The sequence below is a fragment of the Harpia harpyja genome, chromosome 23 (genome assembly GCF_026419915.1).
Source record: "Harpia harpyja isolate bHarHar1 chromosome 23, bHarHar1 primary haplotype, whole genome shotgun sequence".
Taxonomy (NCBI): Eukaryota; Metazoa; Chordata; class Aves; order Accipitriformes; family Accipitridae; genus Harpia; species Harpia harpyja.
In genome coordinates, this window is record NC_068962.1 from 11,645,448 (window position 1) to 11,669,789 (window position 24,342).

At 39.5% G+C, this 24,342-nt stretch overlaps 1 protein-coding gene across 1 annotated transcript in view; it reads right to left on the reverse strand.

The window, feature by feature from the left end:
- SYT1 (synaptotagmin 1) overlaps positions 1 to 24,342 on the reverse strand; it is a 362,353-nt gene that overhangs the window by 43,668 nt on the left and 294,343 nt on the right. Inside the window, 1 exon segment of the mRNA XM_052774545.1 lies at positions 12,808 to 12,925. Within this exon segment, the coding sequence (XP_052630505.1) occupies positions 12,808 to 12,925 (118 nt within the window).

A 24,342-nucleotide genomic window follows, 5' to 3' on the forward strand; every position in this document is an offset into this window, starting at 1 on the left:
GGTCCCGAGACAGCGCCTGTAACCAAGTCTGACCCAAAGATACTTGAAGGACTGTTTAATTACTGTGTCATACTTCGGAAACACAGGCCAGTGACATAAAATTTGATCACCGTTAATGAGGAATTGTCATTAATCATATTCATAAGCAGCTTAGAGGTCTCTTCTCTTTGGTTACAATATAACATTATTATCAAAATTTTAGACAAGAAATCCAAGCTCCTCCACCTTTCTCATCAAGCTGAGTACAATAACTTTATTTTGTCTATAGATGGCAGCACTATCAATTTATTTACTTCACCCTGTTACCCAACACATGATATAAACAAGTCATAAACAGCACATGGAACATGCGCTTATACAATGCATCTCATTTAGTATGCCTGATTGCTATAACATAAGTCAAACAAAAAAAACCCCCATTCCCCCAGGGTTCTTCACATTTGAAGCAGATTTCATGGAAATTTAACTCAATTTCGGGAATATAATTGAACTAACAATCTGTTCTCTCAGACAGGATGTCCCCTGCTTGATACTGTGCAGGGCTGGACAGATGCCAAAGCAGATTTGAATGTACCTCAAAGTGCTGGTGAAAAATGACTGGGCTTTTCTAAAAGCAAGATGCATGTGCTGGGTAGGTCAGGCAGCAGCACTCTGGTTCATGCTAGTCTTCCCTTCCATTTAACCTATCAGGATTCAAATATGCTGGAATTGTAAACAAAGAGAAAATACAGCAAACAGCATGTAAACAAGAAAAGCCAAAGTGCTTATCCTGTGACTGCTCTGCAGAAAGCAAACATGTACGCAAATGCACAGCAATGGAATGCTTGAGGACCGTGCTCTTTGCTGAAGTATGATGCCAACAGCCAACAGAGCCAAAATTTGTTTTCTAACATCAGGGTATGGCTTAGGTTATTCAGATTCAGGGTCTCCTATGCATGGAAAGCAATTAAAACTAGAGAGGAAGTAATGGAATGATTTGGAGCAGCTATCTAGATTTTAAAAAGTATTCATTTGCTTTATCCAGAGATCAGAAATAAAGAATAAAAACACCACATGGCAAGAAAATGACAATAGATTTAAATATGAATCATCAAAGCATGTTTGTCACTGGATTTGCAATGAAACAAAGTACATTTCTCTTTGTTTGGGTTCCCAAGGAAACACAGTGTAGGTAACCATTCTGTCGTCTTTGTGTGCAAGTACCAGCCTGGTGACTGACTGCCCCCTTTCCATACCTTTTTAGTATACTGGCCAGTGTCAATCAAACTTGACAGGATCACAGGCCTCTCAAGAATATTAAATTCCTACAAGCTTTGTGAAAGTAGGCAGCCAGGTGGAATAGAGAGAGCCTACTAAGTATCCCTATATGAGGTGAAAGCTGCAACATGGTCTCACCTCTCATTACACACCAGAAAATACATGTGTGAAAGAGATATTATGGATGTTCAAACTGTGGGGAAAAAAGTTTCAACTGAAGCACGTATTTTATTAGACATCAGAATACCCAGTGACACTCCAAAATTTAAAGGAAATCACGCCTTATAATTCCACTGCTCACAGAACTATATTTTAAATTATCAGAGGACTACTGTTGGCATTGGGCTTTTGCCAACTCTTAATGCACTGGAACATTTCATCAGTGCAAAACCTACCTCAAGGCTGAAAAGCTATCAGGTCTATATCCCCTGCTACCTCATAGAACCTGAAGCTGAGGACCATAATACCTAGACACTACAGCAATTGGTATTTCATAATATCATAGACATATTAGTTACACAAAGGAAAACGTGCATTGGTGTATATGGAAGATGTGAATAATTTCATTTATGAACAAATGATTGTCTATGCTTTGGTGTGGATTCTCTTACACTACTCCATTTTCAAACCTTGATCAAAAAGATGCAATCCATGCCCAGATTAGACAAAAGCAACATCTATCTCATACCTGAGTCTATTTCTTGACTAATCCAGGTCAAAGAACTCAATCAATTTAGGAAGTCACTCTCTTGCTCTCCCACAGGGACTACCAGACACAAAGATGGAGCAGAGCAGCAGATGGAAAGATTGTTCTTGTCAAGTGCTGGTTTCCCGACCAGAAGACAGACAGTAACTTCCTGAAGTAGATGTTCCTCAGCAATGGGGAGTGCCGGATCGTCTCCAGGAACGGCTAAGCCAGTCCCTGACTTCCACCATCCACGGAGGAGTTTGGTCCGATACCCTTTAAGCTTGCTTAGCCCCAGTGAAAGTGACTTTGAATGACAACAGCAGAAACCTCTCCCAGAAACACCTTTGCTCCCACAACTTTCCAGATTCAGATCCCAAATACCTTATTTGTAAAGTAACATGCACTTCTTTTTAATTAAACATTCCCCCCTCTATTTTTTTATCCATGAGGGAACAGACTAGATTAACTTAGCTGCCAACCAGCTGAAACAATTTGCAGCACAAGACTTGCTGATGCTGTCACATCCTTACATAAGCATTTCTTCACATCCCACATAGCCAGGGCTCCTGAACTTAAAAAACCCGTTATGTTGCCTGCTTTCAAAATCACTACTTTTAGCATCCCTCAAATGTTGACAAGCATGTGATGGTTTGCTGATGGGAAGCAACCGATATAGCTGAGTACTTCAACTCAGCTTCCTGGAACTTACTGCAGGAACGCATCCCCTCACAACAATGTTGTAATGAGACTGGCCCTGGAGCCAGCACTACTGCAAAGGTTTCTGGGGAGGCTCAAACAGATTTTAAGATGCTTTCTCACTAGGGCTCAATCAGGGCATTATCATATTCTCTTCACTGGAAAGGTGGATTTAACCTGCAGACCTGTATATGTAAAATGTTCTGTGATACCACTGGGAATCTGAAGAAAACGAGGTCCCACGAATTGGGCTTGATAGCTGAGATTAAAAAGAACCCTTTACTTCTCTGACCTGAAGCAATCCCTACAGAGATGCTGCTGAGCTGCAGAGATTACATTTAGATCCCGAAATCCTCATGTGTCATTACTTACAGGACAGGAATTAAAATTTGGTTCTGCCTACTATTAGATCATGCACATTTTTATAATGTATAACTGTATCTTTACTTTGTTTTCGACAAACTCAAATCTGAGAGAGATTATGTTGTGACAAAGCTCACAATACAGAGCTTACAAATCCTCCCTTCTGCCTTCACAAAAAAAGTAGAAAACAGCTGAGCTTTGCAGTGGGTGGGATGCTTTATGACAGATTTCCTTTTAGGCATGTTTTGCAAGAAAACCTCTAAATGTAACCCATTGCACATTGGTCAATTGTGTTACATAACATTTGAATTTTGCAGTCAAATAAAGAAGTTTACGCCTGGTGGCATGCATACTGGACAGATGCTATGTGATCTGTGATTTATTTGTGTCTTTCCTTAATGAGAGTTATATATTTTACCATTCAATAATTATTACATTAATATCTAACGTGATGGGATGCAGCAAGAAACCCCTACACATAAATTACTTTGATTTAAAGAGAGTAAAAAATGTTGCTATTTGTAAACTTGAAGACAGCTCAGCAGAAACAAAAGGAACTCATGTGGGGAATGAGCAATAGCATATTCATCAACAAGACAGAAAAAAGATAGCCTAATAAACACAAGAGGAAGAAAAACTTAATCCCCTATGGACTAGAGTCACTGCACTAACTACCATAAAAAGTCAGGAGATGCTCCCTCCATATTACCAATTTTACTATTGCATTATGTTGGTGATAGATGCATCAGTTGAGAGAAACACATCTGGCACCATCTTATCAACAAGACTAGTATAATGGAGGAAAAAACCCCACAGTTTTTAGTTTAAAACCAATCATACTGCTAAGGGAGAAAAAAAAAGACCAGATTCCTCTCTTATCTTTAGCTTTGTAAAACAATTGCCTAGCATGTTAGGTGTCCTAGATAAACTAAATATCTAAATAAAGGTGTTGCTTGTGTAGGTACTTCACTCATACCCGGACTTGTCTTCCCCTTGAACATATCTGAAAGTTTCACAGAAAACTATGCCTGAAGAGCTCAGTTATTCAGTTTATTACAAAGAAGATGTAAAGACACCTTAATGGTGATACAGAAGACCCTCATGAAGACAGGACAACTGCAGTGTTGACTTTCACAGCTAATAAAAACACAAGAAACAGGAGCTAGGAATGAAACCCAGATAAATTCTCACCTCCACCACACAGGAACTTCTTTACAAGGGAAAAGTGGCATTTCTGGGCTTCACTTTTCCACCTTGTTGGCAGGTAATCTGCAGTTAATCAAACCCCCATGACTGACTCAACTAGAACAAGGTGGCTCTAAGGCAGGGTGGCCTGTGCTGGTGGGAAGAAACAGGGCCCAAATGCTGGCTTTTCTACCTCATCCACAGCACCATGGAAGTGAGGGATAAAATAGTTGGAAAAAGAATCCCACTGAGATTCATATCACTCTCCTGAGACACACAAAAGGCACAGTGAGAATAACTGAGTGTTGGCACCTCAGTCTCAATCAGCAACAAGATTATATTTCTCTTCTGTTACCTCAAGAAGGGTAACGGGACCTTTTTGGGGAACTGCATCAATATTAGAAAGGGCAGGACTTGACTTCCACCTTCAGTTAGAAAGGTTTTGGAAAATAAATTTTGGAATTGGCAATGGGAAAACTTCCTTTCCATTTTTGTTGAATGATAAGCAAGCACCTCGTAGCTGCCAGCGGAGAGCTTCACTTGCCAAATGTGTGAACAGACTTGAACAACTATCACCCATAAAGAATATACGTAAAGTAGTGATACTGACAAAGAACTAGAAGCACCTGTTTTCCTATCTCTTTCCTTACACTGAAGTATATACTTTCTCTCTTGTCACAGATGTATTTTCAGCACAGTGTACTAGAGGAGATGTGCAGTTCCCTTTTCAGCACACAACCCCGGTCCCCTTCAGGGATAATTCAGGATCAGGACCAAGGGTCTAATTTGTGAAATGTTTCTTTCCATTGAGATGTGCACACAAAGGAGTTACATGTTGGAAACAGTCAGGAGGCCTGTAAGAAGTAGCCACATAAAGATCTAGCAGAAACTAATCATCTTTCTTGCCCATATGGGATTAAACAAACAAAAAAGGCATGTGGGATTTAAAGTAACATATCAACTTGAATTTAAAGTTGTTTCTATCTGAAAGTCCTATAAACTTCATCAAACTTCAACTGTGTAACAGTGCTAATAAAAATGCTCCCCATGCTATCTTAAAAACCTGTATGACTTTACACAGTCCTGAAAAGGAAATACCCTCAATTATACTTTCCTCACTTTTTGTGACCATTTAAGCACTGATCTAAACTGTATTTATAGAGATGAAAAAAGACATTTTCTTTTTGAGTTCATCTTTTAATTTTTTTCTTCAAACCCATTAAAAGGAAAGACATAGGCTGCAATTTTCAGAGAGTAAAAATAAATTAAACTTACTTGTAAGAGAACTGACTAATTTCCCTAAGGACTCCAGAATCTATCTACAGTATTTCCACATCCATTTTACAGCCACTCACATTGCTATGAAATTCTGGTAGAGCTTGAAAACCTAAAGTATTAACCATCTCATTTTCGTATGAGTAATTAACACATTGTGCTGATTTTAGCTGGGATAATTTTCTTCACAGTAGCTAGCATGGGGCTGTGTTTTGTTTTGGATTTGTGCTGAAAACAGTGCTGATAACCCAGGGATGTTTTAGTTACTGCTGAGCAGTGCTCACACAGAGTCAAGGTCTTTTCTGCTTCTCCCCCACCCCACCAGCGAGCAGGCTGGGGGGGGCACAAGAAGTTGGGAGAGGACATAGCTGGGAGAGCTGACCTCAACTGACCCGAGGGATATTCCAGCCCATAGGACGTCATGCTCAGCACACAAAGCTGGGGGAAGACGAAGGAAGGGGGGGATGTTGGGAGTGATGGCGTTTGTCTTCCCAAGTGACCGCTTTGCGTGATGGAGCCCTGCTGTCCTGGAGATGGCCGAACACCTGCCTGCCCATGGGAAGTGGTAGATGAATTCCTTGTTTTGCTTTGCTTGCGTGCGCAGCTTTTGCTTTCCCTATTAAACTGTCTTTATCTCAGCCCATGAGTTTTCTCACTTTTACCCTTCCGATTCTCTCCCCCATCCCACCCAGGGGGAATGAACGAGCAGCTGTGTGGGGCTGAGCTGCCGGCTGGGGTTAAACCACACCACCACATATCTTCACACTTGCTTCGGGACTGCATAACCAAATAAAAACAGACTGTAATTGAATCAGAAAGAAGCACGCATGCAAACACACACAAAATGCATTATGTAGATGTGGCTATTCAAATCAAAGAATAAGAAGTCTTCCAGCTCTCTGTTTTGGGGAAGGGATGGTGGGGGGAAATCAACGGCAATGCCAGAAAATTATGACTATTGGCTGGCAGAGTCCACACAGCTGGGTGCTGACCTCCTGTACCTTTGGTCAGCGTGTACGATTAAGGAAATGTACACGTACAATAAGCTTTCTTTCCTTTCTCAAATCAAGAAGCTGTTCAAACACCTCCCGAGCCCAGGAGCTTTTTCCAGTGTTTGTCCTAAAGGTTTTGAGAGCAATTCCTACAGGTTTTGTACAACTTCACTGGTAATCAGCAGGCACAATCTCTCTTGCCTTATTTTAAGCATAGAAGGAAAAAAAAGAGCAGAACAATTTGACTCTGCTTCTTTGTAGGAATCACCACATTTGATGGTTCATCTTATACAATATATTATTGTGTGTAATACCCTGTAGCATATGATTTCATGGAAATTGTGTACTCGCTCCAAAATGGACAATTACCTGACAGCTTCCTCATATGACTCTCCAAAATGGCCTGGAATATGAGACTCTATGTATCCTTTAACATGGCTTCTATAATGAATACATTGTAATTTGGAGTATATTTTGATTTTGGAATTGCCTTCTTCAGCTTTTAACTTGAGGAAGAAGGCGGTTTGATGTGGAAGGCTTGAGCTGGGATTAGAAGAAACAACTCCCTAAGACCTTATTTATCCATTGAAATAGGACCATTTCAGACAAGACCCCCCACCCTACTGCCCAGTCTTTGGGAAGATGTCACCAACAGGAATGTTCTTTCAGGCAGGAAAGAAAGATTTTAGCATGATGGAGATTTGGTGACCAATTCCATCACCACTGTAGGAGCCCACAGCAAATTTACTGTGATGCCGTGAGGCTGCTTTGCAAGCGTTAGAGAGATGTATTGCTGCAGCCATCTACTGTTGGAAGTTCTCCCAGTGTATTACAGTAGAGATACTGAGATATTAGATGTTACAGAAATCCTCGCAGTAAGTAGAGATCTTAAAATATTTGTTGGTACTGATCTCTGTTGGATTCTTTAGGATTACGCTAGTTGCAAATGCAGCTGTTGTGGTGGTGGTGTTTGTTGTTTATTTTTACTTTTGTCTTTTAATAAGGCTGTTTTCTTTTCCCTTAATATTCACTGAGTTATGCTTACAATATGGCTTATAGCAAGGCCATGGCACTAATGGCGTATTTCTCTTCCCATAATATTGCATTCATGTTAGCTAGCTTTTAAGGTTTCTTATGTTTTAATGAAGTTATTAAAGTGAATGCTCTGACTGCATAATTCATGAGCATTCACTGTCTTCAAAGAGCTGGTCCCTAAACAATTTTTAATTTTTCAATTCTTTTCTAAGACATCCAGCCAAGCTTTTTGAATTTGAATGCAGTATTTAAAATAAATGTCTAATTGTAGAAAACTAGCTTTGTTTCTGCTATAGTACCATTTGGTCCCCAGAGATGGTTCTGATTTATAGTATTTGCTTGGCAGATACAAAGAGGTGCTGTGTATTTTCTATTTATAACTCATAAATATTGAGATTAGCTTTCACACATAATGGACTGGATTATGGGCCGCTTTCTCTTCATGGCTGTATCTGCAGCTTCCTGCAGAAGGAATAGCACGTGGATCCAATGACAATCCTCTTCTTGCAGTTCTTCCTAAGCATTAATTTGGCGTAAATAGGTACAGTTTAGGGTCTGCTATAGTATTTGCTACTTGGCAACAGTTCCTAAGGCAATACCTGAGCCCATGCCACCTAGGGCATCTCCTCCCCACTGGAACTCCAGGTCTGATGAGGGGGAGAGTGGTGAGAGGCAGCAGTGCTGAGGAGATAAGGGGAGGGTATACTGCTTGCTACTAGGATACATTCCTGGTAATTAGATTCACTAAAAGCTAAACACACTAAAATAATGCATGGAGAAAAAAACCACATTTTAGCTTTCAAAGATTTTTAGAAGGAAAAAAACATGCTGAAATTAATCCTGAAAAGATGATAAGCTACGTTAAGGCTTACACTTATTGTCAGCTACTAAGAGATGACTTTTTGATACAAAACAAAAAAAGGCATTTAAGCCAAAGGGCCTGGGTAGCTAAACACCCACAACGGCAGCCTGTCCAGGTGCCAGCCCCAGCTCCTTCTGAAGGTTCAGAGGCAAAATGCTTTTCAATGTAATTTTTGCATTGCAGTGGAGGTGGTATTTATAGTAATAATATATATATTATTATATAATAATATAATAAGATAATTTATTTCAATGATTGGCTTGGTCAAAGCAGGGAAAGCTGTTCAAAGTTGAAATGAAAGCTTTTATTTCATGTTAGGAACGAAAATGAATACAAATGGAGGGTATGACTAAACACATGGAAATCTATAGAACTGCCTGCATTAATGTGTATTAATATTGGGAATTTTCCTATGTAATAAAAAGCAGCACTGTATTTATTGCACAGACCATATTTAGCTGCTAGTCAGATGTGCTGAGGGTTAAACAGCCATTTTTCTTTAGAAAATAAGTAAAAACTACAAATTGAAAACAAGATTAAAATTAATTTAGATGAAGTTTCATACTCATTTAAATCTGTATGTGAAATCACTACCAGTTTGATTTTAATGAATATCTCATAGGGGAGCTGCAGATAATTCCTGCCCTCTTTCTGGAGCAGAAGTAATCGTAAACCTGAATGAAGTATCATCATTCATAGACAACCCTTGTGAACCGACCGGCATAGCTAAGCTGCATTGTGCGCTTATCGAGGAATTAGTCAGGCTACATCTCTAAGGCCTGTTTGGAGAGATTAAATTGCAAACTAGTTTTGAAATCTTCCAATTTTGCAAATCATCTAAATGAAATTAAAAAACCCCAAACACCACAGTGACTTGGGAGTCTAAGTTCCCTTGATTTGCTGCAAGACCTAAGCTTCTAAGTCTCATAGACATTTTGGGTGAAGGATACCTATAAAGCCATGTAACTCGAGTTTACCAAATTCAGACAAATAAAAGTAATCTCTTTATAGCTTACATTCCTACATATCACCTGCCAGATGTCAGAGTCATTAAAAATGCATTTGAATATAATTTAAATAATTAAAATGCCATTTTAAAACATGCATAATTGTTTGCCAGAGGCCCTTGCTCACCAGAAGTAATAATTTCCACTTGTTGTGGTGACTTGATGAGCTCAGGCTGAACAGTTCCAGTGTTTGAGCCAAGGTTTGCTTTAGTCACAGCCTGATGTTGCAATTAAGTTTAAGACCTGGGAGTTTATTGCTCAGATGGGTGATCTGGTTTTGTTACAAGGAGCCTAATGAATTTGATGATTAGTCTGTTGTCTTTTATTGTCTGTTTCCGAAGTAATTCGTGCTTGGCTTTTGACTGCTAATAAAATTCATGGAAAAGTTCAAAATGCTGGAGATAAAGGCTTTTTTTTTTTTTTTTTTTTTTTTTTGCAACTGTAGTAACCTTTAAATAGGATATATACGCTGACTAGCAGGATTAAGATTTCACCAGTAGAAGCCCTGTGGAAAAGCTAGGAAAGGTAGTACTCTCAATCTACTTTGATTGGTCTCTTGCTTTTGACAGGTACTTTTGTAACTGGGCTTTCTAGCTGCACAACATAAATATACATGTTAAAAATCAAGCGTGTATTTAAGTGCGATTGAGCACAATTACAGATTTAATAAATTTCTAAATAGAAGCTCAGAAGACTACTGAGCCACAGTGAGTGGTTCTTTGTAGTGGGACTAAAGATAACATAAACGTTCTAAAGCTTTCCACATCGTTGAGGTGCAAAGGTATAGCAGATATTTACTAGCAGCAGTAATAGTCAAGATGTGGAGAGCAGCAGCCAGAAGGAAACTGCAAGGTCGTCTGCCGCTGTGCTGTGACTGCTTGGCAGCACTATGTCAGACCTCCCGCAGCAGCCAGGGCCTCGCTCCTCCTTTCTGCAAGGCAGATAAACTCCACAGAGAGGCATAAAGGCTGGATGCAGGCGAAAGCAGAGCCCTTTCCAAATGTCTGTCTTCTGCTTTTCCAGCATCTTCTCCAAAATAGGAGAGAATAACAAAAAGACATATTCTAAACTCAAAAACAAGATACTTTTTGCCTATTTTTGACAAACTTCTAAGATTATTCTGCCCCCCCCCCGTGTCAACTACATAATTTTCACATCTTGCTAATGGCTTTCCCTTGGTAACAGTAAGTGCTGTTGAGGTATATAGGTAACATTCAGTTTGAGATCACGTTTGATTGTTAACATTTTTCCACCTCCACTGCAACGCAAAACTTCCAGTTTTGCAAAACAATAAGCCATTTTAGTATCTAGAGAAAATAACAAAACTAGTGGGGAAAGCATTTGCTAATCGAGATAAAATCCTGTCACCTTCATTACCACTTAGCAGTACTATACTTTGAGAGTAGGTATTATTTAGTGTGAATAATGACAACAATCTCAGCTTGATTTCAAAAGTTATTTCTGCATAATTTATTCAAAAGATAAATTCCCTAATGAAAGATACTGGATCCACTTTAAACCAACATTATTTCATCTATAATTACTGCCTCAGGAATACCGTAGTAACTGCCATTTATCACTGTCAGTGACTTTTGAATTCCAGCTACAACCATGGTATCCCATTGGGTTTGTTTGTCTCCGAGAGAACATGATGTTTCTAGTTTGGCAATGCCCTAAAAAAGGAGAACAAAATCTGTTGTCCCCTAGAAATATATTTAAATGTCATCTGTGTGCTTCAGCACATAGAGGAGAGTAAGCCCATTCATTTCCTCGTAGTTATTTCCAACACAATGCATTATATTTTCCATCTGAAGTTCGTAGAAGGTCTTCAGTTCATTAGTGCTTCCCCTGCCCCTTTCTTTTCTTATGAGCCAAGTACCCATTATCCATCACATTTCTTGCAAAGCTTGGAAAAGAATATAGATGCTCTGGCTCTTAGAGATACACTTCAGTCAACCCCCCCCCCACTTCCTCATTACAAGAATCTAATCTTTCATTAGAAAACAATTAGGAAGTAAATGTGCTTAAGAACATTAATTTGCAATTTGTTCAGTATGAGCATTAGGGAAACTATTAGTGGTGTGTCCTAATCCAGTGTCCATTTTAGACATGAAAAAGCTAGACTTGAATTGAGGTAATGACAACAATATTTTGATGTCTTTTACTTTATTATGTCTGTTGCTGTGCAGTGGAAGACTTTAGAAGCAAGTAAAATAAAAAAAGATAACTGGTTAATGGTAAGAGACTTTGTTTCCCCTCACTTTGTGAAGGTCCTCCTGTTACTGTTCATCAGAAGTGGTAAATAAAACCTTCGGCTTGCTTTTATCAGGTTCCCATTTCTCTGTGTATTTTGGATATAATTCTTACCTTGTGCTAAGATTATAAGAAAATAAAAGTAAAACACTTTTTTATTGCCACTTGCCAATTCAAAATTGGCAATTGCATCATCTGTGTGTTAATGACAGCTGTAAAAGTTTTCAGTTCTAGAGATGTGCTGGAAATACTCTCATTCTCAGTGGTCGGTAGAAACTGCCTCATTTAAACAGAAGGTATATAAAATAAAATTCTCCTGGAAAGACCTCTCCTTATAAAGCATGTTGTTATTTAATTTGGTGTCAGCTAACTGGCAATTTAGACAGGAATTTGTGTCCAAATTCCAGACACAGCAGAGAACAGCAGCTTACCTGGAGCTCCACCAGGTCCGTGGGACACAGCCCTACCAGAGAGACCCAGGCCTGATGTCACATGTGCTGACTGCAGCCTCCCTTAGAGATGGCATCCATCATCTCGCTCACGGTGTGTATAGCCTTACTACGGGGAAAGACTGCGAGGACTATTTGTAGGTACTGAGCACGCTGGAGATACCAACCTCACCGACTACCACAAGTGCAAGACTGTCATTTGGATTGCCGGTGTACATGCAAATGCAGAGCACTCCCAACTCTGTGCATGGAAGCAATCACACCCGAGCCCTTCAGATGTAGAAACAATTATCCTAGCACCTCAACCAGCAGTCAGCACGGTGACCTGTGGCGAGTTCCTCTATTACGTATTATCAGTAACATTGCAGGGAAATGCTCACGTTTTGTGAGATTAAACAGACAATAGGAATTGTAGTCAGATTTTTTCCTCTTGCCTGAATAGTCTTTATTTATCTCCAGGCAACAGGAGAGAAGGAAAGTACAAAGAGCTTGTCATTTGACTGTTTAACTCTTCAGACCTTGTCTTGGAGTGGAACGCAATGTGTAACAAAATTCCTTTTTTTAAGCTAGAATGAGTTCTGATATACTCAGTCATGCCCTAACTTTCAGAAAACACAAACTGCATTTTTCAGACAGTGAACAAGAGCCCTTACCTTCTCAACCAAGAGATCTCCAGTAGAAAATGAGTTGATTTTCTGCCTTTACAAGCCTGCAAAAATCTACAAGCAGATTTTCATGCACATACCTGATAGTCCACCGACATCCATCTTCTTCAGGTTCTTTGCCTCTAAAATGACGACAGTCAGTTTGCCAGCAGTAGGCACATAACGGAGGGAGAAGCAGATATCACCCAGTTTTTCTTGCTGTGAAAGCAAACAAGACACGATGTTACGTTTTAATCATTTTTTGTACCTTTTAAAAATGCAATTTTGAAAGCCCCACAGAAAAGTAACAGGATTACATCTCAAACTCCTACTGTTAAACAAAACATTCAAACGAACAATATGAGATATCTGCCACAAGTTGCCCAGCTTAAATCCTTGATAACCTCGAGTCCATTGCACCAACTGGAGTCCACAGCAGCTATCCTGTATGAAGTCAAATGACAAGATATCTGCTGGCTGCAAAGCAAGTTATACTGCTCAGCATTTCACCCCTGACAGTCAGGGTCCCACAAATACTGTTTGCCCTTTAAACCAAGTCATGAGTGTTTTGTTTTGTTTTGGTTTTTTTTTTTCCAGGTTCTGTTTCAGTAGAAATCAATTAACACACATGCATATGCAACTACTAGAATGTTTTCTGTGAAACAGTAACATGGGTCTTTCTCACCACACTGTCACAAAAGCAAAAAGTATAAAAAACAAAAAGCACAAAACATTCAGTATAAAAAAAAAAAGGCTTGTCTCCTATCTGTCAGGCAAAAAAAAAAAAAAAAAAAAAAAGGCAGATATAGACCAGGAAAACACACAGTCCATCCCTCCTCACATCGGTCAGGAATGGCTGGAAGGATTTGGTTTTGCCTTCAGCCTTGCAGCCTATCATCTGGGATCCTGCCAAATGCAACCTTTCGCTATTTATTGCTTAGTACCTTCCTAACAGTCCTGGCAAAGAGGGAAAGGCTGAATTACGTTCAGAATTACAGGAACTTTGTTTTAAAAGGAGGAATAATAGATTTGAACTTGCAGACGCAAGAGAGCAAAAGAAGAGGAGAATACCACTTAGAAATGATCACTAGGATGATCCAAGCTGCTTTCCTCCTTCCTTTCAGGCATAAGGGTATCTCGGGGGGGGGGGGGGGGGGGGCAGGTAACGAAGTTGCTTTTGAGACAAGAAGAATCAGGTTACACTGAACAGTCCAGTAAAGCATTTCAGCCAGCCATGTTTCTCTTTCAAAGACAGTAGTTCTTATGGCCTATGTCTGTTTCCACAATTTATCCTGGCAGTAGAGTATAAAAGTACATTTCTATGAAGCTGTATCTCTTTCGTTCCAGGGTTTTGTTAGAATAAATTGGAAGGCTGGTTGTTGAAAAGTTTTGGAGGTGTATCCAAGCTTTAAGACACTAGATAATTTTTTGCAGGAATTATGCACCTTCTCCCTATACCACAAATGCAAGAAGAACATGGCAATTTACCAGGTTAAAAGAGCCAAGGCGAAAGAGGCAAAGTCAGAACCTTACCTAAAAAGCTGGGGGAACACTACTGAGAGCAACTGGATCACATATCCATGGATGTAGTGGGTAATTCCTAGACAAAAGGCAGCCCATGTCCTAACGACTTTACCATCCATGTAAAAGGAACCAAAATGTTCCTTTCCAACTGAGAGCTCAAGCTTCCAAGTCATTTAAGAGAAACTGAACTTCATCCACTAAGCCAAATTTTCAGCACCAGTGGCACTTCTCTCAATAGCTCTTATGCACAATCACTTTTTATCCAGGTTTGGATAAGGATCTGCAGTATATCCATCTGAAGGATGCATACAGGAAAGACATGGAGGTGCTGGAGCGTGTCCAGAGAAGGGCAACGGAGCTGGTGAAGGGTCTGGAGCACAAGTCTGATGAGGAGCGGCTGAGGGAACTGGGGCTGTTCAGCCTGGAGAAAAGGAGGCTGAGGGGAGACCTTATCGCTCTCTGCAACTACCTGAAAGGGGGTTGGAGTGAGGTGGGTGCTGGTCTCTTCTGTCAGGTGGCTGGAGATAGGATGAGAGGAAATGGCCTCAAGTTGCGGCAGAGGAGGTTTAGGTTGGATATTAGGAAAAATTTCTTCACCAAAAGGGTTAGCAAGTACTGGAACAGGCTGCCCAGGGAAGTGGTTGAGTCACCATCCCTGGAGGCGTTCAAAAACACGTAGACGTGGCACTTCAGGACATGGTTTAGTGGACATGGTGGCACTCAATGATCTTAAAGGTCTTTTCCAACCTAAACAATTCTATGCCAGATACTCAGCTATAGTTCAGAATTTACACCTTCCTCCCTTATCGAGAGGCACATGGGCTTGTGTCAGAAGACTTCCTTGGGGATGCGGAATTCTTTGTTGTTCCCAACAATGGACCGGAGCGGTATATATTAAGAGCAGCATTATGTAGTTATTGTTCCTTTTAATAAAAAAAAAAACAAAAAAAACCCCCAAAACCAACAACTTCGAAACTGCAACAACAATGCCATACCTATAAAGTGACAGACACTGAAATTATTATTACAAGTTAGGAACAAGACCCAGGGATTGTAATAGATAGGTCCCCACAAAACATCAGCTCAGTGATCACCAGTGGTCAGGAAACATACAGAACAAACACAGTTATGCATAGTTAGGAAATGCTCAGAGAGAACACAAAATAGCTCATGATGTTAAATGTGCATATCATGTATAAAAACACTATCAGAATGCACATGTGCCAGTATCTTGAAAACTTATGGTGTCCTCCCCACCTCAAAAAGGATATGGTAGAATTGGGAAAGATTCCAAGAAAAGCAGCAGGAATGATCAAAGATATGACACAGCTTCTGCAGAAGGAACAGCTTAAGTAGATTAGGGCTCTTCAGGCTGCAAAGGGGGTAGTTGGGGAGCAGTATCTTAGAGACCTCTATCTGACCAAGGAGGGCTATAATGATGTCATGACCTTGCTCAAAAGAACAGATCCTAATATCAGAAAATTTCCATTTTTAACTCATAGCTAGAATAACCTAAGAAGTCTTTCACAGCATGGACTGCACTGCTGTGGAAGGACTTACTACCCCTTCATGTCTGCACATACTGTTATAAATCCCAGCATAGATTCAGATCACAGAAATATGGATTTCAGCCGTGCAATCTGCATAGCTCGTGCTCGGCTCTAACTGAGCCTGCAACGGCACAGTGACAGCAAAACACGCTCCTGTTCCCCTGCCATTTGGTTTTGGAAGTCCATATTGGCTAGGCTAATGGTGAAGTTGATCTATCACTTGCAGCTTGTTCAGAATGGAAGAAATCAATTGCTTATTGATTTGTGTTATCATGATCACAGCTCACCCAGCCGCCCAGCGTTCTCCGCGGTCGCTGTTCTATTACATGGTAGACTTGGTTTAAATTAGCCTGGTTGATTCATATGGCTCTGAATAAGACTGAAACAGGGTATATTTGAAAGCTCGTTTTAGTCCCCTGTGTTGGAGACCTTTGTACTCACCTATCTCCTGACATTTAAGGGCTCTGCCCTCACCTTTAGATTCACTAGGCAGAGTTTTGGTTGTAGCAGCATGGGAACTTGCATTCCCTTGTATTCCTCAGAAATGCACCTCATTAACAGAATATCTAAACATCTATTTTAGAAGGTACTTTTAAATCAATACCATGCTTCTAATTGTTCCTTTGAGTGGATTTTTGGTTTTGTTTGATTGGGTTTTTTTTTTTGGGGGGGGGGGGGGGGAGGTACTTGTGTTGAGACTAGAGCATGTTTAGTAAGCACAAAAAGGTGTTAGGATTGTTTCTGATCCGAGTGCTTCAGCAGAGGCTGGAGGAGGTACTTTACAAACACAGTTATTGCCACGGAGACCATCACCTCTCACTAGCCTTTCTCCATCTGTAATCATGTTATGCTTCTGTGCAAATACTGCAATTGTCTACACAGAAGAGTAATTTTATGAGAGCATTTGATGCATTTTTAGCCTCTTTTAATGTAATTTTAGCTGCAGGAAGCACAGAGAAGCCAGCATCATGTAAACAGCCAGTTTTCCACAGATCACTAGCAAGCCATGGGAAAAGGCAGCAGATGACGAGCTCATTCCAGTGAGTAACTTGAAAAAATAGCATAGGTACCTCTTTAAATGCCTACATAATCACATTTGGTACATTTTTGTTGTTATTAAAATCCGTATTAACTGCATTTCTTTAGTATTTCTTGTGCTTTTAACATTTTCTCTTTGCATGACTGCCACAAGTTTTCTATTCCTAAGCTGTTTTTCGGTTTTGGTGTGGTGGGGGTTTTGTGTTTTTGTTTTTTTTTGGTTTTTTTTTAATTTTAAAAATATTTGTCAGGCAAAATACTGCAAGTGGCAGCACTGCAATGAAGCAACAAAAGCAATCACCAGAGGTGTGGTTTACAGAAGATAATTACAAACCCCTGCAGGGCTACAAGGTACAGAAGAGTGCTTCTGGTATGGTGATTATCTCATGGAGGTGCCTTATTGTTATTATGAATTTCTTTCAGCCCTATGTATAAATAATTTATGTTAGTAAATTACTTTGATCTCTGATGGAAACTGTAAGTTAGTGTTAGAAACTTCCTTCCAAGTGGGAGGTTCATAGACATTAACATATTCATGTATAATACCTAAACACCAATCAAAAGACTCTCCCCACCAGGCAACTTCATAACTTCATTACATTTAAAGAGGATGCAATGGAGCAGAACACAAGTGACATAGACAGTGCTGCTAACACTTCTTCAGCTTGGAAAAAGCTACTTGAAGTCCTGTTGAGAACCTGGACTTTTTAGAGACGACTCTAAGAGGCTCCTGCCTGTCTCATGTTTCTTCTCGTATTTGTCAGTAGTCATTTTTGCATTGACAATACACTCTCCTAATGAGCTACAGAGAAAAATGCTATTTATGCAGATTACTCTCATTTGCACTGCAAATCTCTAGCAGAGGTATCTATCTTCTTAATATAAACATTCTCCATATTTTTGTGGAGGATATTACAAGAAAGTTGATGCTTGCAGCTCTCTTGGTAAAACAATACCAAAATAATGAGCCAAAGCACCATATGCTTTTTCCTAATTGGATCTAAGACTCCAAAATAGTCCGTAGAGGGAGGAAGGATATCAACACAGTGAGGTGGGTTTCCAACTTCAATACCTGGTTTTGATTGTGGATATTTACATAAGCCTGAGAGAAACACAATAGGACATGGTTTATGGGTGAAGACCCAAAATACAATCTTCCACCGATCAATATTTACAATGGAAGCTCATAATGCTCACTGTACAGTTTTCATACCAACCAAAATGTTTTAAAACTCTGCGGAGGAAACAGGGACAGCATAAAGGTGGGTTATAAGCTAAACTAGAGTCTTTCAAATTCAGAAAACCCAGGTAAACCATAATGACAGAATCTCTAATCCCAATTCCCACATCCATGGGCTTCAGACAGTTTTGAGGCCATCATATTCTGTCTACACATGGAGATCTCAAATCTGACAAATTCCTTTTCTTGGCACATAAACCATGAATACACTAAGCCGCAAAGGTGTCACAGTAATACTAGTAATAGAATCACACGGATGCAGAAATGGATGACATGGACTGGCCACAACTTCAATTAAGCCACCATAGCAAGTGGGCAGAATTAGCAACCCATACACACAGCTGGGATCTACAACTGGGAAAGTATCACTCCTCCACAACCCCTAGGACAAATAGAGATCACACTGAGAAAAGGAAGTACTGGTTTGTTGGGCTTCCTTTTTTTCTTTAGACCTGAAATTTTATTGTCACAACAGCTGCCTTTAACACTAACAGCTTCAAAGACATTGCATTTTTTATATATACATAGTTAAAGCAGAAATTTCAAACCTGCAATAGGTATAATCAGGAAAGACAGAAAATCTTTTTCTCTTACACTTGCAAATCAGGGACCACACGACCCCACAATATGAAGACAATTCTGCCACAAATAGGCAAAGGAGTGGGAAGTGAGCAAGAAGCTCTTAAAACTCAGCTTGCATAAATAGGCTAGAAATAGATGGTACAGCAGGGAAAGATAAAGAACTGGAAAGAGAAAGAAAAGCTGGAGCTAATGTGTCAGCCCATTATTATAGCACTTTTGGAGACTATCACATGAATATGTATGCACACCAAGTACCACTGTACCCCAAAGTCCTTGAACTACTTTTGAGATAAAGTACTGAGGGCAAATAAGAGAGGCAGAGCTCTCCCCAGCCTTTTCACTCAAAAGGTTGATTACAGAAGTAGCTATTTCAGACCTGCAAAATGCTAACTATAAACCCAGTCAACATAAACCTAAGGACTTTAACAACTAAACCATTAATCTGACAAGCAGAATAATTCCTTTGCTGTCTAAAAGAATTTCATGCCCATGAACGGAGCAGCCACACTATTATACAGCTAGCAGTAAATAGGTGCTAAATGCCTCTGGAGAGAAGGAAGAATCTTCATGACAACTGTACCTACTGCACTTTTGAAGAGAATATTTTAAAACAATAAAATATGAACAGACAAGTGCCCTACTGCATGTTTCCTTATTTAAGGATTAGTCTTTATTTGAAGGAATAACCCACTTGTCTTACAAAATGGAAGTACAGAGTGTTTGTGATGAAAAGTTTCTCCTGTTTGCTTTTACTAACATTATTTCAGAAGCGTCTTCATAGGTTTCACCTTCTTCAAATGCGCAAACTTGGCCATAAAAGGAAGCTCCTGTTAATGTGAAGTGTTCAGTTACAAGGCACATAACAAGTAAATTAAGAAGCAAAGCAAAGTGAAATAGGTTACAGCAGGAGATCTCGGAAGAAACAGAGGGTTCTTGAGGCAAAGATCCAGAGGGCTCGTTTTGGATGCTGTAAAAAAGGGACTGGCAGTGACAACAGGCTAAAGAAGAGATGGAAAGGAGACTGATGCTAGGTGAACAGAGAACAGAAATAGAAGCAAAGGTCTATGAGGTAAGTTTTAAAAGGGAGAAGTTTTAGGACAGACAGGGAACAATCTTTTGAATGAAGGGAATTCATTAAAGGTATCAGGAGGTGGCATCTGTAGGGATACAGTCACGGTATAAAGTAGGAGTGAGGAAGAGCCAAAAGAAATGGTTTAATTGCATATTCCTTTTGACTGATTTCCCTACTACAGTTCTACTCTCCGACTCCTTTGTGATACAACTTCTGTATGTCAGCACTACTTTTTACCTTTGCTTAAAGGGAACAGACATAGCAGGATCTTTCTGTGGAAAGAAAAATCTACCTTTTTTTCTTCCCCTCTGAACAGCACTACTTGACATAGAAATTCTTCACAAATCTGTCTTCTTATTGCAATATATATATATATATAGAAAGGTAGTAGATGGCCTTTCTTTTAACTGTCCTAATTATGTAATATTCTCCAACACAATAGTAAATCGGACTTGAAAGCAAGTTGGGCAATAATTTGAATCAGCCAATGTTATTAAAATAATTAACAAGTCAGGTTTTGTCAGCTTCCTCCTTTTAGTCCTCTTCATTGCATTTTTAACTGTTTAGAGAAAGCACTTCTATTACTGCTTTCTAAAAAGCAGAGGAAATGGAAAGAGAAAACACTGTTGTTATTAGCAGAAAATGACACTTCACAGTCATCAGTTTAAAAGCATTACAATCAGCTGCCTCTTGCAAAATGAGAAACACTGTGGCTGAAGGCACTTGAAATCAAAGATTAGCAGAAACGCACTCTTTTGATTTCCAGACAAGAGACCATGCTACCAAACATACCGAGTTCTTAATTAAACAAGAAGAAAATTAATTTATTAAATAAATGAGAAAGGGAAGAATGAATTAGAAGAAACATATACACCCGAACATCACAGCCTGGTTTTCTGTAACTCTTTGCCTACCCACAAATGCTTGCAGCTGGCTGCTCTGCTTTAATGATTGCATCTCACTCTATTTTGCCACTTGGCTTCTCCTCAGCTCCTGCCTGATCATATTTCTAAATGTCACTCACGTTTATGCAGGCCAGTGCACAAAACAAAATTAATTTAACTGAATGGCACATTAATATTATTACTTTTGACAGCATGGAAAACTTATTAACTATAGCATGTCACAAGGCTAGTCTTCTAGTGAGTAGCCTAAGTACAATGTTGAAAGGAAATGTAATACATTTGAAAGGTGGTTTTTTTTTTTGGCTTAACAGACACTGTGAGAAGTCAAGTCACAAAGCTTTTCCATAATTATTAGAATATTTTATGTGCATTGCAGTCACTCTACAGAAAGTCCTTGTCCTCCTGTGACAGGGTACAGGGAGCCACGGTACAGTACCCTCGCTCAATTTGAAAACATCTCTTGTAGTAAGTACGGGTACCTTAATGCTCAGTTAATGTAGTTTCTACTACTAAGTGTGTCTCAGTTTCCAAAAGCAATTGACTCCAAAGCTTTTGATTATGGACTGGAATTACAGCATACATCCAAAAATATACAGGGTCAGTAAACAGCAGAGAACTGTAATTAAGAATCAAATCAATTACTGATTCCTTACTTGTAAGATGTACCACTGGATGTGGTACGGTATTAAAAACCTGGCATGAACAGAGTCCTTGCTACGATGACCATACATTATCGATTAATGAAAGAAAAAACAAACAGATTAAACAAACTGGTAGGTGGGAACAATTGGCATGATGGAATGAGTAATCATCTATGGCTGCTGGTAAATCCTGCTGAAATTCAACAGCCCCAGGGAAAGACTATCAGGTGAATTCAGCACCTCCGTTACTGAAGGCATACAGTATATTCCTACTTGTTCTGCAAGAACCACAAAGAGAAATTCAGTGGAATTTGTGGATTAACTTTGTAGCCAGCTATCTTTTTCCCTTTCCTCTGTAACAAACTACCAAGACAAAAAGACTGTGCACCTCGTGCCAGTCCCAGCTACATTATAAATAAATGATTCCTTTTGCAGTGACACCAGCACAGCCTGGTTCACTCAACTCCTGCAGATAGATGTCCTCCTTTCTCTCATCTCTTGCTTGCTGTAACACCAGTTCAGCTTTTATGTTCCTCCATAATATCCCCCAGCACTACCTCTAGCTCCCTTCCATGACCCCAGTCACAAACCCCACACAATACAGCAGCCTCCTCCAAAATGTCCTAAATTGGCAATTAGGCCAGAGGCAGCACATGATATCATGGTTCTATAACTAGAAACTTGCTGGTCAGCTAGAGGCAGGCCAAACAGAACACGTGAGAACCTGGTATGTGCTCAAGGGTTTCCCTGAACAGGGCAAGAATCTACCCTCTTTAAGGCATTGCTTTCCATTAAACTTACAGGAACCTTCTTACCATGCTCCCCAGCTTCCAGCACAGCATGCGGCACAAACCTGTGCCAAAACCAGCTTGAGCCTTTATCTTCACAAGAAGACAACTCAGCCATACAGGCAGGTCAGGGTCCTCACTACACTGCAGCCACAGTGGTACCTGGAAAGGGCTGCAGACCAGAGGATTGCACAGCAAGCTGAAAAGGAACTGGATTTGCTAATGGGAAAATCACAGACAGCTGATGTAAGTTAACAGCTGACAGGTGAAGTCTTATAACAAGACAGTTCTCCACCTGTAATTTATCAAGATGAAGACGACTTTCTTTCATGTATAATTTCACCCAAGTTAATGTCATCTTTTATTTCTATCCACAGCTTCTGTGCTATGAGCACAGGCAGGATTTGAAATCCCTTTCTGTATCATTGCTTGTCATTTGGATGGTTTTCTTACATTGTCCTCTTTTACTAATTTTTGTACTGGAGATTTTTCCAGAGCATCAAAACTGCCTAAAAATATGAGATGGGGTAAAGGATATGCAGCTGGAAAAGAGGCAAGCTGAAAACCCTCAGAAAAGCTCAGAGCCACTCTTGTTCTAGTGCTTCCTAGTTTCAGGGAAGTCAGAAATATGTAAAATACTCTCTCAGATAATTTCAATATTTTTGTCTTTGGTTCCAGTTGAAATGAAGAAACTAATACATGCCTCCTTCTACAACGCCTTGCATTGTAAGTTTTAAGTTCAGCTTGTTAAATATTTGTGCTCAGTTCAAGAATGAGTTCCTTCTAACTAGTGCTATGTATTCAAATCTGTTGACTTACCCTTACCAGGCTCGTATCCACTTCTTAAACTAAGCATGCAAAAATACACTTCTATGAAACTACTGAAAGATATTTAAGTTTTTGTATAAATACATACTGGCAAAAAACTTCTTGTATTACTCCACTTCCCCTGGCTATTTCACTTTGAAAAACTCTCTTAACACATTCTTTAGGAAGACAAGACAGCTCACCAAAGGTCATCATAGCAATCAGTACCACACACTGAATTTCATTAATCTGTTCAGTAAAAAGAAAGAGGTCACCGCAGTCATCTATAAAAATCTAGGAAAGATGACTGCACTTATCATGAGATTTCTGGCTCAATGATTTTCATTTTTAATAAATCTTAGGCCATAAGGGAAATTCCAGAAGATTGGAACAGTGCTAATGTTATGCCCATCTTACTTAAAAAAAAGCCAAATGGGATGAAGGCGGTATCTATCAGCCATCTGCCTTTTATCAAACCCCGATGAAACAAAGAACTCATAAACATCTGTATTAATGTTGATTTAAAGGATATGAAATATACTGAAAGTGAAGTCACATGGTTTTATGGAAAATAGGCCTTTTCAACTAAAACCAGATTCACTCTTTGTTAAGATTGTAAATTTGGTTGATGAAGAAAACATGCAAAGTATTTTTTTGTTCTGTTCAAGGTCTACTGATGTTTTTATAGATGTGGAAGACATTTCTGCTGATAAAATAGCAGGTGATACCAAAAATACCATAACGGTAAATAATAATGCAACAGGTTGGTCAGAGAGAAAGTGCTAAATCACTTAGCTGTAACCAGTCACACAGAATACATTTTCATACAGCCAAAAGCAAAAATTCTACATTCTAAGACAAAGAACTCAAGACTATATCTAAGTATCTACTGAATCAGGAAAGATATCTTAGAAGGCAGTGCCTCCTGCTGAGGATCGTAAGCAACAGACCATGAACTGCTAGTGTAATGCTGTGCAAAACATTCAATAGTAGGAGCGAGAAGAAGTAACTGGTGACTTTGCTGTTTGGCAAAGACATAAAGTATACTGCACACAGTTCTTGTGTACATATATTTTTTTTAAGATGCTGAAAACTACAAAGAAGGTAGTCTTCAAAAAGTCACAACTCTTATTGGAAAAACGGAGAAAAAGCCTGATTCTGAAAAACATAAAAGATGAATTTCTGCAGCTTTCTGAAAAGAGGATTGGAAGTGACTTGATTACAGTGCATAAGTACTGTAGAGAAGAGGAAGCATCATGTATTAAATGGCTTGAATCTACTGAAGAAGGGCATAACAAGAATCGATGACTTGGAGTAGAATCCAGTAACATCCAAATAACAAATAAAGTACACATTTTTAAGAGAGAGAGAGAGTAACTGCTGAAGCTATAAGGGATGTGTTATTTCCTCCCTCTACTGCTGTCTTAAAATCAGTAACTTGCAAACTCTTTGGGTTTGAAGACCCTCTACGCATTTTCCAGCGGAGGTG